Source organism: Ursus americanus, chromosome 22 (assembly GCF_024610735.1).
Source record: "Ursus americanus isolate L20-20 chromosome 22, mUrsAme1.1.p, whole genome shotgun sequence".
Classification (NCBI taxonomy): Eukaryota; Metazoa; Chordata; class Mammalia; order Carnivora; family Ursidae; genus Ursus; species Ursus americanus.
In genome coordinates, this window is record NC_142148.1 from 4,803,030 (window position 1) to 4,821,380 (window position 18,351).

The 18,351-nt window shown below is 45.2% G+C and overlaps 1 protein-coding gene across 1 annotated transcript in view; it reads right to left on the reverse strand.

Annotated features, from left to right (window-relative positions):
• VAPB (VAMP associated protein B and C) overlaps positions 1-17,612 on the reverse strand; it is a 52,716-nt gene extending 35,104 nt beyond the window's left edge. Inside the window, exon 1 of the mRNA XM_045808409.2 lies at positions 17,392-17,612. Coding sequence (XP_045664365.1) covers positions 17,392-17,449 — 58 coding nt within the window. The 5' untranslated portion in view covers positions 17,450-17,612. The remainder of the gene's footprint in view (positions 1-17,391) is intronic.
• Positions 17,613-18,351: the final 739 nt, after the last annotated feature.

Below are 18,351 nucleotides of genomic sequence, written 5' to 3' on the forward strand. Positions count from 1 at the left end.
CTACTGTAGTGTAAGAATTCAATAGATGAAAGTACTGTGGAAGGCCTAAGGTCAAACTCAGGAAAGCTAGCCGAAAAAGACATACAGCTGGAAACAAGGAACGGCTTAGGAAACTGAAAGCTCTTTGTAGCTTATGTTAACAGATAAGCAATTATTATTCAGACTACACAAAGAACTCTTATTGTGAATAATAAATACGCTACATTCTTATGAAGGAATAATATATAACAACTGAAAAGAATTAACCAGACCTGTATTTGGACAAGAGACAGGTCTCAGAAGCACCCTAAGGGACACTTACGCCGTAACAGCACATGAAGTCATACAACAAACAGTGGAAGAGGGTCACGCTAAACTCCTCTGCAGAGTAAAGAAAAGAGAGGAGCATAAATGGGCAGACATGCCTCCAAATTCTTAGTAAGGTTTACTTATTAAAGAAAGACTTAAAACAAGTATAACAAATTATTAACATTTAGTGATTCTGTATTTGGTTATTTATTACATTATCTGTATTTTTCTGTATTTAAGTGTTTTCCCACATAAAGCTACCTGCAGGTTATGTCAGATCCAGACCATATCTGAGATCATTTTCTTCTTACCCAGAATGCCTTGTATATATAAAAATACTGGAATCCTGAATTGTGGAGTTGTTGAAAACCAATATACCTACATCAACAGCCATTCTTGTGTAATTTATAAAAACCAAGGTTATCATTTAAAAACATATTTAAAGTAGCAGTGGTCTCACTAATTTAAGACAAAAACCCAAACCTAAAATTTTTGACGAAGTCTATTACTAGAACTGTGAAGACTAGAAGGCTTTACCCCTCTAGAAAGAAATACTATGACTACTTTTCTTTTTATTTCCTAAATACAAAAATAGCTAAAAGTACTATATAAGGACTGAAACTGCATAATCCTATCTATACTCAGCACTAAGACTACAGTAGACAGTTGAAGATTATTTTAAGGTAATAGTATGCCTGACTAGTATGAATTTTATTTATCAGTTCTAAAAGTATCTTAGACCATTTAATAAACTGATTTTTTTAATGCACGATCTTTACCCCATTGTAACAAACATCTAGTAATTTTTCTCTCTTTAGAAGACCAAAGTAATCACAAGATTACAGTGAACATGAAAATAAAAAGATAAGTGATATTCCACTCCAAATAAAATTCCACCTAAACAGGACAGTGGCAAAACAAGATTCACTTTTTTCACACAAAGCAAGCAGAGTCAAGATAGACATTATGCCCAAGTGAGGGATATGAGTGGTAAGACAGCAAGGGGGTTCCAATTCCTCATCATTGTAGCTGCGGTTTTAACTTGACTGAGTTATAAATTAACAGCTCAAGTCAAGTGCATAAGGTCAGTATCAGTAGAAGTAAAAACTCCCCCAATGTTCAATCGTTAGTGAAGATGACGGCACGTGGAAAGCTTCCACACCAAAATCAACACATCCCGATTCACAGCAGACACACAGAGTGAAGCAAAACACATTTAGCATCCTGCACCTCTATGGTTCACCTTACATGTTCAATTTGTGAACAATGAGGAATAGCAGAATGTGGTTTATCAGTCAGTATGTAATCTGTTCTGGTTTCCTTTACAATAGAGAACTTAACTGGCTATACCAGTGAAAAGAGATTATCAACCAGGTCAGCAGCTTCTTAAATTCAACCAGGGACCAGGGAAAAGGCTGTGAGACTTGGATGAAAAATATCTTCTATTTCCCCCTTTTTCTGCCTTTAGAAATCATACTCATTCTTCAAAGTTTTGCTCAAATGCCTTCTCTTTGGGAAAGGCATACCTAATCTCTCAACTGAGAAAAAGTATTCCTTCTAATACCATATTCTAATAAGCTAACGGTAACCAGATTTACATCCATGCCTGGTCCTCTCCCTTGATTACGGCTTGCAGGTGTATTAAGCATGTGAAGCCCTAACAACACTCTTAAACCCCACTCCCCACCCCCAAACCCACTGCTTCCCATCTCAGGAAAAGGAACCATCACTCACTACACGTCTGGGCCAAAAGCAGTTACCCTAGATTCCTCTCCCCCTTGCCGCACTCCACATTTAACCCATCAGCCAGTTCTACCTTCAGAACAGATCTGGAATCTGAGCACTTATCACCACATTCTCTCCACTGCCACCACCCTGGTGCTAGCCACAGTCTCTGGCATACTCTCGGCCTGGATTCTTGCAGTACCCTTACGGCTTGCACACATACCATCACCCACACATCTCACACCTCTCAGAGCCTACTCTCCTGACATTGTACCTCTGCAGGCACAATGATCTTACTATGCCTTGAACACACCAAACTCAGTGCCACCTTGGGGCCTTGCACTTGCCCTTCCCTGTCTAGAATGCTCTCTCCCCAAACGTGTGTATGGTGTGCACATTCATTTGATACAAGTCTCAATTCAAATACCGCCTTCTCAGGGGCATGGCCTTCTCCAATCACCCTCTTTAATACAGAATGCACTGCCAAACCCCTTTAACCTGTGCACAACACCCCCTCAACTTCCACTGCCCCATTATCTGGCACCATGTTTTAAATAAATAAATAAATAAATAAATATATATATATATATATATTTCCTCGTTTTTTATTTAGTGCCCATCTTCCCCACCATAAGATGAGCTCACTAAGGCAAAGGTTTTGTCAGTTTTTTCACCTTGGTCTCTCAAGCATCCAGAACAGTACTTAGCACATTGTAGGCATTCAATAAGTAATTGATGAATGAACTGTCCAGGTACTGTGCTACAGAGATGGCTCTGCTCATATATATATATATTTCCTCGTTTTTTATTTAGTGCCCATCTTCCCCACCATAAGATGAGCTCACTAAGGCAAAGGTTTTGTCAGTTTTTTCACCTTGGTCTCTCAAGCATCCAGAACAGTACTTAGCACATTGTAGGCATTCAATAAGTAATTGATGAATGAACTGTCCAGGTACTGTGCTACAGAGATGGCTCTGCTCTCCTGCCAGAACCCTGGGAAGACAGTAAGTATGCTTGGAGAACCATTCCAGGACCCACCCAGAATTAAGAAATAAGAATCTGGGATTGAGGCTCTAGGATAATGCATTTTGGGAAGAAAAAGAAAAGAGAGAGAGAGAGAAATTATCAAATGATAGTGACATTAGTTAACATTTAATTGTGCCAGGTCTGGGATGCCTGGCTGGCTCAGTCAGTAGAGCACAGGACTCTTGATCTCGGGGACGTGAGTTCGAGCCTCATGCTGTGGGTAAAGACTGAAAAAATAAAATCTTAAAAAAAAAAACTGTGCCAGATCTATTCTAAGGACTTCACATGTGTTAGCTCATTTAATACTAACACGCCCCGTAGTGAAGGCTATGAGGCACAGAGAAGCTAAACACTTTATCCAAGGTCATGTGGCTTTTAAGGTAGCAGGTACAGGATTCACATCAAGCAGTATGGCCCCAGAGTTCACCTCTGAACTGCTGGGCTGTACACTACCTCTCACTGCATTGAATGCTGCATTAAAGTTAACAGAGAATATTTTATGTCAACACAGGAGGGCAGTGAGGGTGGGGCGGGGGGCTGAACACTGAGGGAAATCCTGGAGTCTGAAAAGATGAAGGAACACACCTTTTGAGCTGCAGGAAAGCCCTGGTAAGAGCTGTGTGGTGTGATCAAAGTGGGGCCTTCACAGGGGACGTCACAGGGGTACAGAAGGGATATGAGGTAAGTGAATGAAGCTGAGAAATGCATTCTGAACAGTTTACAGTTAAAGTAAAAATAAACTGTAAAAACTAATTACCTAAACCCTATACAAGTGTGGCAGTGAGTTGTGCATGGGGAAATGAAGAATATTAAAAATAATTCTAGGAATATAGGTGTAAGGCGAAAAGCCGGGTCTCTCTTTTCTGACGTGGGTTCTGAAAGCATCCATTGCCTCCCCAACATTTACAGCATGTAGTATAAACCAGAAAGAAGACACATGTCTGCACGTGTCTAAGGGTTTCTTACTCTAAACAGCTTATAAATACTTAGTCATTTAAAATGGAAAATGAAAGCTGACACTGTTTAAAAAAAAGTGTGGCCCAATTTTGAAAGGCTTTGATCCTGGCCTAGGAATTTTGAACACTAACCTGTAGGATCTAGGAAGCCAATGAATGCTTTAAAATAAAGACATGACATGATCAGATTTCAATTTTAGAAAAGTAGCTCTGAAAACTGTACAGAGGAGAGCTTGAACGGTGGGGGAAGAAGGGAGAATCAGAAACAGAATTGGGACGTGCGGCAATAACCCTGAAGGGCCAGGGCCTAGCCTCAGGGTACGGCAGTGGGGCTAGAAGCAGCACAGGAGCGCAGTGGGTGCTGAGGGGGAAAAGAAGGGGGGTGAAAGCTGAGGTTCCAGAGAACCTAGCACAGTGCAAGGGCCATTTCCAAGATATGAAAGACACACTTGATGGGAACAAGTGGATGAATCCTGAATACAGTACGGACAATGTTGAGTCTGAGATGCTTTCATGACAACCAGACAGGCAGGGAGGGATGCCTAGTAGGCATAGCCCAGGGATCAAAAGACCTGCTTGGAGATACAGATTTGCAAATTTTCTGTGCAGAAGTGACAGCTAAAGGCACTGTTAATGAGAAAACATAAAGTGGAGAAGACTTAAGTGGAGAAGACAGAGGACAGAGCCTGGGAGATGTCAATACCCAGTAAAAGAAATGATAAAGAGGTGGGCAGTTCATCAGAAAAGTAAAAAATAAGTGTCATAGACAGAAAGCTGGTGAACTACAAATGGCTTCAGTAGAGTGGTAAGGCCTGAGAATTGAAAGGAAAGTGAAGACGCAAACCAGTAATTCGGATTGTTTCCAGAAATTTAGCTGTAATGGAAGACCGGGCATTCACTGAAGTGGGGGAAGGGCTGAGGGAATGTGATTTCTCTTCAGGAAGGGGAAACTTCAGTATGTCTGTAGGCACAGGGCAGGCGTTAAGTAGAAGAGAAATCTGAGACACCAGAATAGGCTGACTAATGGAGCAATGTGATGGGAAAGGAATGGGTAAAGAACAGAGGGTGACGGGTGCCTGGGTGGCGCAGTCATTAAGCGTCTGCCTTCAGCTCAGGGCATGATCCCGGTGTTATGGGATCGAGCCCCACATCAGGCTCCTCTGCTATGAGCCTGCTTCTTCCTCTCCCACTCCCCCTGCTTGTGTTCCCTCTCTCGCTGGCTGTCTCTATCTCTGTCAAATAAATAAATAAAATCTTAAAAAAAAAAAAAAAGAACAGAGGGTGAGAAGCCAGTTCTGGCTCTGAAACAGGAGGCGAGGATGGGTGAGAAGAGAAGTCTGTAGGAGAAAGAAAAATGCCCACACAGGGCAGAAAATCCTCACCCATTTCTGAGTGGAAGGCACTGTGTCTACATGGATCAGCTGCTCCTGCTGGCTTCACTGGCGGGCCTCACCGTTCCTCACCACACAAAGTCCCCTCCTCTCTTTCCTGCTTCTCTCCTTCCTCAGCATTCTTACACCCAGACACCACAAATGCCCTGAGACCCTGCCATGTACCACGCACAGCGCAAGGCACTGGTATCTGGAGAGAAAAGACACAGTCCAAACAGCCAAAGATCTTCTTGATTAATGAGGAAAGGAGTCAAGAAACCAAACACACCTTACGAAGGTAAATGTGGGAATATGGACCCAGGCACATGTGAGAGGAGAGAGTGACAGGAGAATGACCTCAAGAACTGAAGCTGTGTTGAGCCTTGAAGGGAAGTAGGAGGGGCAGCAGACAGGAAGAACACACTCATTCTGCGTGGAACAACATCTGCAAAGCCCTAGGACCAGGATGGAGGAAAGGCTGGAACACAGGTAAAGGAAAGACAACGCTGGTGATAAGGGCAACAGGCACAAATGATTTTCCAGGTCTTGTTAAAAAATTTAAACTTCAGGGGCACCTGGCTGGCTCAGTCAGTGAAGCACACAACTCTTGATTTTGGGATTATAGGTCCGAGCCCCACGCTGGGTGTAGAGATTACTTAAAAATAAAATCTTAAAAAAAAAAAAATTTAGGGGCGCCTGAGTGGCTCAGTTGGTTGAGTGTCTGGTTGGTTTCAGCTCAGGTCATGAGCTCAGGATCGTTGGGCTCTGTGCTCAACGCAGGGTCTGCTTCTCTCCCCCTCCTTCTACCCATCCCCGCAACTCGTTCTGTTCCTCTAAAATAAAAAAATAAATATTTTTAAAAATTTAAACTTCATTCTTTTGACAATGGAGAGACATTTAATGATTTTAAGCAAGCAAGAGATGAGCTCAGATTTGCATATTTTAAAGTGTCATCGGTAGGGAGAGAAGGGAGAGGACTCGGACAGGAGGCCAGTCAAGAGGCGATTACAGTCATCCAGAGGGAAACAAGGCAGCCACAGAGGGGACAAGGAAGAAGGGGCAGATCTGAGTCACGGGCTATCTGAGTCACTGAACTGGTCAAGGGTGTGGATGTGGACACCGCTCAGAGATCGCTGCAGGAAGAGGAGATGGGAAGAGAAAAAGCAAAGGGAGTAAGGAGGGCAGTTTGGAGTCTGCTGCATTTGAGGTCCCTGTGGCCCTATGTATGGGCTGGGGGCAGACCTGGGGTCATCTGTGAGTGCCAGGAAAAGAGCCCCCCAATGGGGAAAAGCAAAGACAGAGGGAGCACGGGAGGGAGGGAACCTGAGAAAGAAAAGCGAGAAGAGGCAGAGAAGGAAACCAACCTGTAGCCTTCCACACTACCAACAGGACTCCATGAGGAGTGGGCGAAAGGGGCCCAAGGGGTGGAAGAAGCCACCAAGGACGAGAGAGGGGAAGGAAGAGCGTCAGAGGCAGGACGGCAACAGTAAGCGCCACAGGGAGCATGCAGAACACAGGGTCACTGCACACGACAGACAGAGAGCAGCAGTAACGAGGGTCCCGGGCACCAGCAGCAGGAGCAAGGGGTGGTAAGAATAGGTATTAAGACTGCTATCTCCAGAAGCCTGTCAGGACAAGAGGGAACGTGAAGGGAGTAGTGAGAGAGGGCAAACATGACTGAGAAAGCAGTTAAAGCTGGAAGAGCCCACACTCGGAGGCTTACTGAGGACCAGACTGGCCGAGCACTGCACTCAGGGCCTCAGTGCGAGCAGGATATGTACAGAAAAAAAGAAATGATCTTGCTTTGAAGGAGAAAGGCACCAAAGGCACTCATTTATAAAGTAATGATAAAATAAAATAAAAATGAACGTTGGAAGTTTTCTCGGGACTTCTCTAGATGACCTTCCATGTTTCTTCCACCTCTGCTGTTCTGAGTGAGATTAGAGGTCAGCTAGACACCCACAGTAACTGTGATCCTTCTGTCCCCAAATCACAGGAGGAAGTTTTGAATGAGTACACCTGCAGATTCTCTAAGGAGTGATTCATGGCTTTCCTTCATCCAATTAGTAAAGCAGTGTCTGACTTTAAAAAGGTCAAAAAGCACAGATTTAGATTTTCAGAGCAGTCCATCAGGATACATTTATATGCCAACAAATCAATTCAACCAGCAGAATGAGAATTCAAATAAGCCTCCACAAGGAGAAACCTCTGGTTTTTTTCATCAAATCGCTCTTTTTATTCTTATGTATGCTTCTATTTCAAACAGTCATACCAAACGCTAAAAAGACGACCATGTCCAGAGTTGTATCCCTTCTTTGGAGTTAGCAAAAGAAAAGGATAAGAAAAGAATACATTCATTACTAAGTGAAAGAAATCAGTCTGAAAAGGCTACAGCCTGCACGATTGCAACTCTATGGCGTTCTGAGGAAGAAAAAACTATGGAGACAGTGAAAAGATCAGTAGTTGCCAGGGGTTGTTGAGGAGAGAGGGTTGACCAGGTGGAAAACAGGATTTTTAGGGCACTGAAAATACCCTGTATGATATAATGATGGTGGATACGTGTCGCTGTACATGTGCCCAAACCCAAAGACTGGATGACACTGAGAGCGAACCCTAATGTATATGGCGGACTATGAGTGATGATGACAGGTCAGTGTAGGGTCATCTAACAAAAGTGCCACTCCGGTGGGGGATGTTGGCAACTGGGGAGGCTATGCACATGGGAACAAAGAGTACATACAAAATCTCTGTACCTTCCTGTTAATTTTACTTTGAATCTAAACCTACTCCCAAAAAGGGGGGGGGCAGTCCTTAAAAAGAAGTCCTTAAAAAGTCCTGGGGAAAAAAAAGATATATTCTGTTAGTCGCTAATGGGAAAAAGTAAAGAAACAGAACCTAAAGGAATCTGCATTCTAGAAGAAAAAATAAAGCAGTTAGAAAATGAAGCACGCGAGAGTAAGGCATAAACAAAATATGCAAATGATATACAATCTGTACAATTTGAGGAGATGCAGAAAAAACTAGATAAGAATATCTCCAAGAATACTCAGGAAAGGTCAATAGAATAGTGAGCTTTTAAACAGGAAAAGAGGGTTTGTTAATTAAATATTCAGGCGCCAGTTAGTGCAAAGCACTGGTAGGCCATGGGAAATACAAGCCCTAGGTTCTGCCCTCAAGGAGCGTTCATGTTCTGAAGGCTGGAGCTGGAAGGAACACCAAGAGACGTTCAGTTCAAGTGTCCTCCTCCAACGGAAGAAGAAATCAAAGCCAGTGATCCTAGCCGAGTGTCTCCAAGTGACAGCAAGGACAGGCACAAAGTCTCCCCTGGTAATACAGGGCATACACGCTTTGCAGGCTGAAAGACTTCAGTACAAATTACACCTTTCGCCAAGTCCTGGACCTATGTTCTCTCACTTCTAAACTGGAGATGGTGGGGCACCTGGGTGGGGCAGTCGGTTAAGTGTCTGACTCTTGGCTTTGGCTCAGGTCATGATCTCAGAGTCCTGGGATCGAGCCCTTCGGTTCTGTGCTAGTGTGGTGTCTATTTGAGATTCTCTTTCTCTCCCTCCCTCTCTACCCCTCCTCCCTTCTCCCTCTCTCTCTAAAATGAATTAATCTTTAAAAAAATAATAAAAAAATAAACCAGAGATGGTGATAATAGGACTTCTGAGATAGGTACCATTCCTTTCCTTCCCTTCTCTCTACTGTACTATACATGCTGAGTGGTGAAACTAAAGGCTAAACTCATCCCCAATCAAGTGACATCATCTGGGGTCTCAGGCAGTGAGAAAATAAGGGACTTCCAGTAGGCAGAAGGGAAGGTACAGTGACAACATCAGCACATAATTTTCAACACTAACAAATTAATGACACATTCAGAAGTCATCAAGTTAGAACAGAAGTTCTTAAGGGAAAAAAGAAGTGGTAGAAAGATCTGCTGAAGTCAGGAAAGTCAGTCACTCTAAGGTTCCAGAACAACTCTGAACTTTGTGGCAGCAGTACCACAGAGGCCAGGAGGCTATTACTGGATTACGATTACAGTTAAGCACCGTTCCTTTCTTTTTCTCTCATTTCTCTTTCACTTCTTCTCGATTTCCACTGTCCTATTTTCAGTCCTCCTTTCATCTTCGTAACAACATAACAAATAAGAAAATCTAGGGCCTTCCTAGTCAGCCAGGCCCCCACTTATGGTTTAAGGGAAGAAACAGTGCCAATATGGTGATAAAAGACATGGGCTTTGCAATCAGAGAGACCTTGGTTCCAATCCCAGCTCCGCCTCTAATGCAGGTTCATGAACCTGCAGATAACTACGTTCACTTCCTAAGCCTGTTAGCATTAAATATTTAGCAGGTTTAGAAAAATGCCTAGCACACAGTATAACCCCACTGAGTCATAAATCTCACAGGCCTCCTTCCCGTGAGATCTAATCCCAAAGAACAACACAGCTTTTTCTAGGCTCCCAACTAGGGACAACACATAAGGGTCCTGTCTCCATAGTCTCCTCTCCCCCTCTGCCACCTAGAAGCTGGGTACTTTAGGAGCCAGGACTCCTCCCCAGTCCCCAACCCAATGCCTGGCCCATAGGAAGCTTTTAGTATGTGGTGACAGAACCAACCCCGAATCAGTCAAGTTCATTCCACCAGACAAGAAGGGGTTGTCTGTCCATGAAGAAAACCTCAAAGGATGAACTGCGGGAAAGAAAGAAACCCAAAATATTCACAACTGGATGGTCATCTGTCATGTACACAATCACCACATCCGTGCATGGCTCTAAGCCCTCTCCAGTCGGATCCATACACCTGCAGGTCCTCATGCAGAGGAACAAGGACTTCCAAAGTATACCTCAAGCAGAATAAAAGAGCACTTTTTGTTACATAGCTGGAGTTAGTCTCTTTCAGCCTGTGAGAAATCTCTAGTTATATATTAGTTTACCCTGTTTGCTTCCTGCTGAAAGGAGGGGTCTATCAGGGACACTCAGGACTAAAGGCTTTGCAGCCCTACCTGTCAAGTTCAAGGTGGCATCTATGAAGGTCATTTATGTTAGATACTCCTATCTTAATAAACACCCTTTGAACTTCTCTAATTCCCCCTTCACAAACCTGCAAACCTGTGACATCCCTATCACACGCACATTTCATTCCACCATCCAAAGACTCAATAACAGAACTGCAAATTACCTGAAAGCTAATGTTTTCTAAATATACAGAATCCTGAAACACCATCAAAATCTGATATAAAAAGTGAATATTCACATGGTAAACCAAAGAATGCTTCCAAAGCACTCATCATCAATACAAACTTTTTAAAGAGTATGGTACAAAATCCCTCATAAAAAAATTGCACAAAGAGGGGCTCCTGGGTGGCTTAGTCGGTTAAGCGTCTGCCTTCAGGCTCAGGTCATAATCTCGGGGTCCTGGGATCAAGCCCTGCATTGGGCTCCCTGCTCAGTGGGGAGTCTGCTTCTCCCTCTCCCTCTGCCCCTTCCCACACCTCATGCATGCACACGCTCTCTCTATCAAATAAATAAAACATTTTTTTAAAATTCCACAAAGAATAATTCTTAATTAATTAATGTTCTTAAGCAATTATTCTGACAGCTACAAATACTTCCTTAATGGTTATGAATTCTCTGCATTCCTCCCCCAAGAATGAACCCCTTTATGAGTTCATTCTAGAAAGATGACAATGATATACTGGAAAGAAACAGGCTTTGGTGCTAGACACCTGGGTTAAATCCTTGCACCCCCATTTACCACTATATCCTCATTCAGGGGCCAGCTGTCTAACCACTGAGTAGCTGACCTCACAGGATTATGCCATAGGTTAAACAAGATAAAGAACATAAAGCATCTACAACAGTCCCTACACTTTGTGGACTACCTTCTGGAAAGTAAACATTTATCTTCTAGAAATGTTCGTTCTTCCCCTACCTTTTCTTTCCAAATGAACATCGGCACACCACCACAGCTGCTGCTCTTAGCTCCAGACCCGACCCAGAAGGGAAGCAGGGGGAGTCTACCACTTAGCCGCTTACAAATACGCCCTCTGCTTCTAGCTCCCTAGGTTCAGCTTTCTATTCCACTCCATTCCCTGCGCACCCTCCAGCCCGTAGAGACAATCTAACACAACTGTAAAGGTTCTAAGCCGCATCACAAGCAATTCAAATCTAGGTAAACGGTCCAGGGGTCCACTCCACTGCCTTGAAGAACAATCCAAAGGACACAAACAACAGTCTCTCTCTCCCCCAAAAGATTTATTTCCCTAACCACCCTTCCCAGATAGGCTAATGTAGGAGCCTACTGAATTGCCCATGTACACTAATTCAAACATATTATGAGTTATCAGTAAGAGCGTGTACCCGCTAGCCGTACCTGAGGTGCCCACGTGGCCGTGTACACATACACACAAGCCAAAAGTCTGCCTGAAGACATTATCTGACACTGATGAAAAAGAAACACTAACCTACCAGTCAAAGCCTCATGATAACCCTCTGAAAGATAAAGGAAAACTCTAAGAAGGTGTTTCTACAGCTTTACAGTTTTGTGCAATTAATGTGAAAATGTTATTAAAAGAAAGCACTTCAAGATTGTTTCCCATGGAACTATGACATACTCTCAATGATTTTTTTTTCCATGTAAAGCAGGAAACATAAAGCACATTAAGGCATTGTATCTAGACATCAAAGGCTTCTGTTAACACATTTAACATTTTGAAAAAGAGATATTCTAGAGATACTTTTTTGCCACGTTGGTTTTTTTTTTTTTAAATAATCTAAAAATGTCTGTCAAGTTCAGTAACTTTGTCTCCATAAACAAAGCTCTTTAACCAACTCTTGTTTTGGTAAAGCCAGCAGCCCAGGTCCGTCAGGTAAAAACTTCAAAGAAGGCACATATCCCCTGAGCAAGGGCCAAAGCAATCCTGGCTGTGCTATGCTGATGACAGCCTGAAAGGGGCCGAAAATGACAGAAAACGAGGAAGCAAGCCTGGAAACCATAATGTAACTTTGTTTTTAACACAATCCCCGCTGCAAAATAACTGTGCAGAAGGCTTTTATTTTATTTTATTAAAGACTCTATGGCAACCTTGTCTTGACTAATGGAACTCCACGCTCTTCGTGTCCGTCTTTCTTGTCATCTTGCTGAAAGCTGTGCTCATTTGTTCCAAATCATGGGCATCCTTCAGACAGCCAATTTCTCAAATACAAATGGGGGATGGATGAGGCAATCTTGGAGATAATTCCTATGTAAAAATTCAAGTTTCAGGTTTTAAAATTTGAGCCGAAGGTTAGTACTGAAGTGATGCTAACCAGAACAGTTTCCTCCCTTGACTCCTCCCCTAATCTTCAACTACCAAGTGGTTAATACTGCAGGTCAAAGTTCTCCGTACTCTGTCCTCAGCACTGGAAAAAAGAATGCTATATAATTTTAATAAATAAAGGACAGTGTTAATAACATTTAAGAGTTCACCTCTTTGATGAGCATCCATTCAGGCTAATTATTTTAATAAAGCCACACACAGATGCAAAGCCACCAGGCAATCACGAAGAGAACTACTGTATGCGTCACAACCATACTCATCAAGGAGCTGTCACCACTTTCCCCAGATATAAGCACATGGCCATGTCGACCCGTTTCTCCCCCTAAGAGTTAACTGTGAAGAAGAGAAGTAAGTGAATAAAAGAAAGTTAACTTCTGATTCACATTTTTCTCCCAGGAACATAAACTCAGAAGTAAATAGTACAATCTAAGAAGATTTAAGTTTGATTAAAGCTTAGTAAGTTTAATGCCACTTACTTTTGATGAGCAAGCTGGTTAATAATTAAATAAATGAAGATAATCTATTCAGGATGGATTTAAACCACCACCATAAAGAATCTTAAGCACACTGCTGACATTTTGTTGTGCTGTAAAACACAGTCTGTTCTATGTGATCATGAAATGTGAAGGAAATCAGTGCTATCCTAAAGCCAAAGAATGAACGCTGTACTTAGCATCAGAAAGATAATGACCGCAGCCAACGGACTCTCTCTGCAGGGTTTTATATTTTTTAGCTTCCTAAACAATATTAAATTACACATTAACTTAAGGGGGTGAACTAATGATTCCAAGCATGCTTTCCCTCACACAAAAGACAGTGTCACTAACCTGTCCTCCATCTACAGCGCCGGGTTCCTATTTTCTCCCCAACCACACCAATCTATCAGTGTCATCCCTACTGACCAACAGTGAGACATCCTGAAGGCCACTGGGTTCATCTCAGAATAAAGCAAAGGTCCACAGTGGGTTTAAACCTCAACTGATCAGCTCATGAGGACAGTTAACAGACCACTCTCACGTGACTGCTTCATGGGCGGGAGGGGGTGCTAGGATGTGAAGGAGGATTAAGAGTCTTGGACAATGACCAAAAAAACACAAGACATACTATTTACCACAGATGGAATCTGATAGGAGGGCACAGAGAAGAGAAAGAAAAGAACAGACACAAAATGCCCTGAAAGTGACTCACTCAGAAAGCTCTTTGAGCTGGGCAACAAGTAGGGCCTCGGGGTCAGGAGATGCAAGGGAAAGGAAGAGTTAGGCCTTGGAAGATGTGAGATCAACGAAAGAGTAACAACGGAAAGCACACTTTTCACAGGTTTCAAAAGACCCTTAACTCTTTCAGAAAGCCTTCCCCCCCCCCCCCCGCCAAGACCAGTACTATTTCACCAGGGCAAATATCACAGTGTAATGCTTCTTTTCTGATACTTAACACAATGCAGCCTGATACTTTCCAGTAGTCTGAACAAAGTCATATAAGTCTGCATTCTCTTTTCCTCGGTGACATCCTTAACTTCAACAAAATGCCCAAGATGAAAAAGAATCCAACATATATATCCCATATCATCTTAAGCTGCATTTAAAAGATGCTTTTTTTCCTTTAGAAGATAATTAACTTTTTTCCTTTGAATGATAAGTTATTTTAGACATTTTAATTATTGCTTTCTTATTAAGTTAGCTTACAGGTTTGATTCATCGAAGTGAACCACCTGAAATCAGAGTCACCACCCTCAGTAACTGGGAAGAAATCAGTTAAATGTAGTTCTCATCCCGAAATGAATGAACTCTATACAGCAAGCCAGAGTACTGAGGCTCTATTCTAATTTGTTTTAGTGCTCAGTTTAAAACAAATAAACCAATCTCATGAAGTAGTTTACACATGCCTGCAGAGGCCTCTTCTGAAGTCATGAGCCAACAGCCTTCAACAACTTGACACCATGACTTCTCTTGGACCACTGCCCTAGCAAAAATATCCAGTGACTTTGGCCATCATTACTTTGGCCAACCCAGGGCCAGAAAGATCACTGCTCTCCGCTCTACCTTTCAGGTAAAGAAGCTGAAATGATGAAAGCAGTTGTCCAAATACAACCACCAGGGGTGCCTGGGTGGCACAGCGGTTAAGCGTCTGCCTTCGGCTCAGGGCGTGATCCTGGCGTTATGGGATCGAGCCCCACGTCAGGCTCCTCAGCTATGAGTCTACTTCTGCCTCTCCCACTCCCCCTGCTTGTGTTCCCTCTCTCGCTGGCTGTCTCTATCTCTGTCGAATAAATAAATAAAATCTTAAAAAAAAAACAAAAAAACAAATACAACTACCAATACCTTTACAATACTGTACATTTCAAAGTTGCTGAACAGCCATAGGATCACTCCTAAGCAACAACAAAACTTTCTACAGGAGACAAGGCAGATATGAGTCCAATCCCCATGGACTCAAGAATGACCCGACTTTGAGGAGTGAAGCTGCCAGCCCAAGGTCAAACATCTTTATGTGAAAAAACTGGTACAGAAACTTTAATTTTCTCAAATCAGTACCTCTTTCCATAACATTACATACTGGGGGGCCCGTGGAGGGATGGGAATCAATCAAGGAAGGACTAGCTAAGGAAAAGCAACACAATTTGAACTCGGACACTGGTTTGTCTGTGCACAGAAGGCCTTGATCTTACTCCTATGTGCTAGCTAGCCTCTTCTACCTTGCCTTGCAAACCCAACAAATGCTCTTTGCTGCTGTCATTCCGAACTACTGGTGGCATCCCAAAGGGGCCCAGTCATCTCAGTCTTTTTGCCTCTATATGTGGGATTTCCTCAGCCTTACAGGCTCCCCAATCATTTCTTCTTTTAGTCTGCTTCCATTTGACCTTTAAATTCAGCACAAATGACACCTTTTTCAGGAGCTGACCTCCTTACTGCTCTCGGAGAACTCTACCTTCTGTCATTGCACAGTCCTGCATGATTCTATCCTCTGCCCCGTTCCCTACACTTAAATTCTGGGGTGGGGGTTGAGAGAGAATGTAATTCTTCCTCTCCGGTATCTGATGTGTGGAGCAGGCACTCAGTAAATGTTTGTGAACTAAATGAATGAATGTGCCAGTACCCAGGAGTAACTCAACCATGCTTCTGGGGTAGAGAACTTCAGACAATTCGAGTGGACACCATCGCCCCCCGCCTTCACTTTCGCTACTTGGATTCCTTGCCCAGGCTGCCTGCTCTAGGAGAAGGCCATGAGAACATCACCCAAACCAAAGTACTGTCATAGAGTTACAATCCAGGCTAGGTTTGTGGGGGGTTTTTTGTTTGCTTTTGTTTTATTTTCATTTTAACTGGAAAATCTTCGGTTCTTTATACCATCTAGAGGCATTTCAGATTGTTATTCTGGGAGGCAAAGTGACAGCCACAGTTCTGGAGTATTTCCCAGGGGTAAGACAGCATAACCGTTGAAGAGTGCGAGCTTTGAAGTCTGAGTTCAAATGTGCCATGTGCCAACTGGGTAACTTTAGGTAAGTTACCCTATACTACCTCCTGCCAGTACATATAAACTAGGGCGCCTCTGGCCAGCATTCATTCCACAGACATCTACTGAGCACCTACTGAGGGCCAAGTGCTGGCAGTCCCTGGTGACCTGGCCATCTGACATAAAGTGTACTCTCATCATATCACCTGTTGTATTTCCTTCACTGCACTTACCACTACCTGAAACACTCTCCTTCGTTGATTTGCCCCCCACCCCACATGCCCCATGAGAAGGTAAGCTCTATGATGCCAGGCAACTTGTCTCTTGTTCATTCCTTGTCTCTCCAGTGCGAAGCACATACCTAGTACATGGTTACTCAACACGTTTTAAAAGGAGGACTGGGAAAGTCTGACGTGGTCCCCACTGCCCCATGATGCTTGTCCTTCAGTGGAGAAGGCAAGGGAGAAAAAACCATAAAAAGTATAAAGCTGCACTTTACAGAGGGCCCTGGCTTGTCACCAGCACACGTGGCGCACTGGGCTTCCCCTGGCTCCGGGTCCAGGCTGCTCTGGTGGGGGGGGGGAGGATCTCCGCCCCCGGCGGTCCCCGCACGTCCCCAGCCGCACAGAAGCGGGCCACGGGCACCAGGAGCGCAGCAGAAGACAAGCAGAGCCCCGTCCCATCGCAGCTGCGGGGGCGCTTCCATTCATCTGTCCAACAGAGGTTTATTAGGCTCCTAAAGCGTGCTGGGCACCCGGAAGACAAACGACCAGGTCCTGTCCTCATGGAGTTTCCCTTCTAGTGCAGAAACGCAGTAAACAAGTGCGTAAAACGGTCCTCTGAGGTAGCGTGAGTGCCCTGCCGGCGCGGCGCGGAACAGAGGTGTGACGGGGGGACGGCTGCAGGTGTCCGCCGCGGGCCGCCAGGAGCAAGCAGCCCCGGGGCGTCCCCTGCGGAGGGCGACCCCGCGGAGGGCGGCGCGCGCTCGGCCCGAGCAATCCCCCGGCGGGACGGTAACCGCGCCCAGCGCCTTGAGGGCCGGGCGCGCGCGGGGAGGCTCAGAGCGAGGCGCGGGCCCGGGACGCCCGGCGGCCCGACGGGCTCCGGGCGCCGGGCAGGCGCGCCGTCGGGCGGGGCGGGGACCGCGGGCCGGGCGGGCACCCACGTCACCGCCGCGCCGCTGGTGTCTGCGAGCGCGAGCGGAGGCGCGGGGCGGCCGGGGCAGCCCCGCGGCCGAACATGGCGGGCCTCCGGCTTACCTCGGAATTTGAGCTCGTGCTGCGGCTCGAGGCTCAGGACCTGCTCCACCTTCGCCATGTTCCTCAGCGGCGGGGCACCTCTGCCGGGGAGACCCCCTGAGAGGTCACCTGAGGCGGGAGGCGTTACTGCTGCGCCCCCTTTAAATTTGGAAAGGGGGGGCCGGCCGGGACGCGGGCGGGGGTCGCCTACGGGGTGCGCGCGTGGGGGGGGGGCGGCCTACGCGGTGCAGGCGCAGGGGCGGAGGGCGAGGGCGAGGCCGCGGTGCCCGGCGAGCGCACGGCACGCACGCACGCACGCAGCGACGCACGCACGCACGCACGCAGCGGGCTGGCCGGCTCGGCTGCGCGCGCTCAGGCGGCGAGAAGCTGCGCGCGCGGAGCCCCTCCCGGTGTTGTGCGCAGGCGCGGCGCGGGCCGCGGGGCGGGGCTACCGGGTGGCAGGGGGCGGGGTGTCGTGGAAGTCTGGAGGCAGGGCCGTCCGGGATGCTCAGAAGGGAGGACAGTCATCGCGAAGGTTATTTACTCAGGGCCCGTGGGGGCCAGCCGTGGTGTAAAGTGCTGTACTCAATAATAGTAAAAAGAAGAAACTTCCACTTCACCCTTGCTTATGTAGTGCCAGGCACGGGTAGAGACTGAGTAATAATGAAAGTACTATTTATTCTTATCATAAGCATGTTTTTATAAGTGAATGGTGTGTACTACGCACTGTGACGTATGGTAAGCAATAAATATATAGTAAGCTACCAATTATCACCTGCTGCTTTTGTGCCAGTCTGCTGAGTGCTTTCAATAACAGCACCATCGAATGTAATGAAAGCTACTCTCTATTAAATGTTTACTATGTAAGAAGCACTGTGCTGCATCCTTAATAATACATGCAACAAACATTTACAAATGCAATGATCAGAAAACTTGACCAGGTTCCTATCCTCTAACTAGAACCTGCTGGAGAGCCAGCCT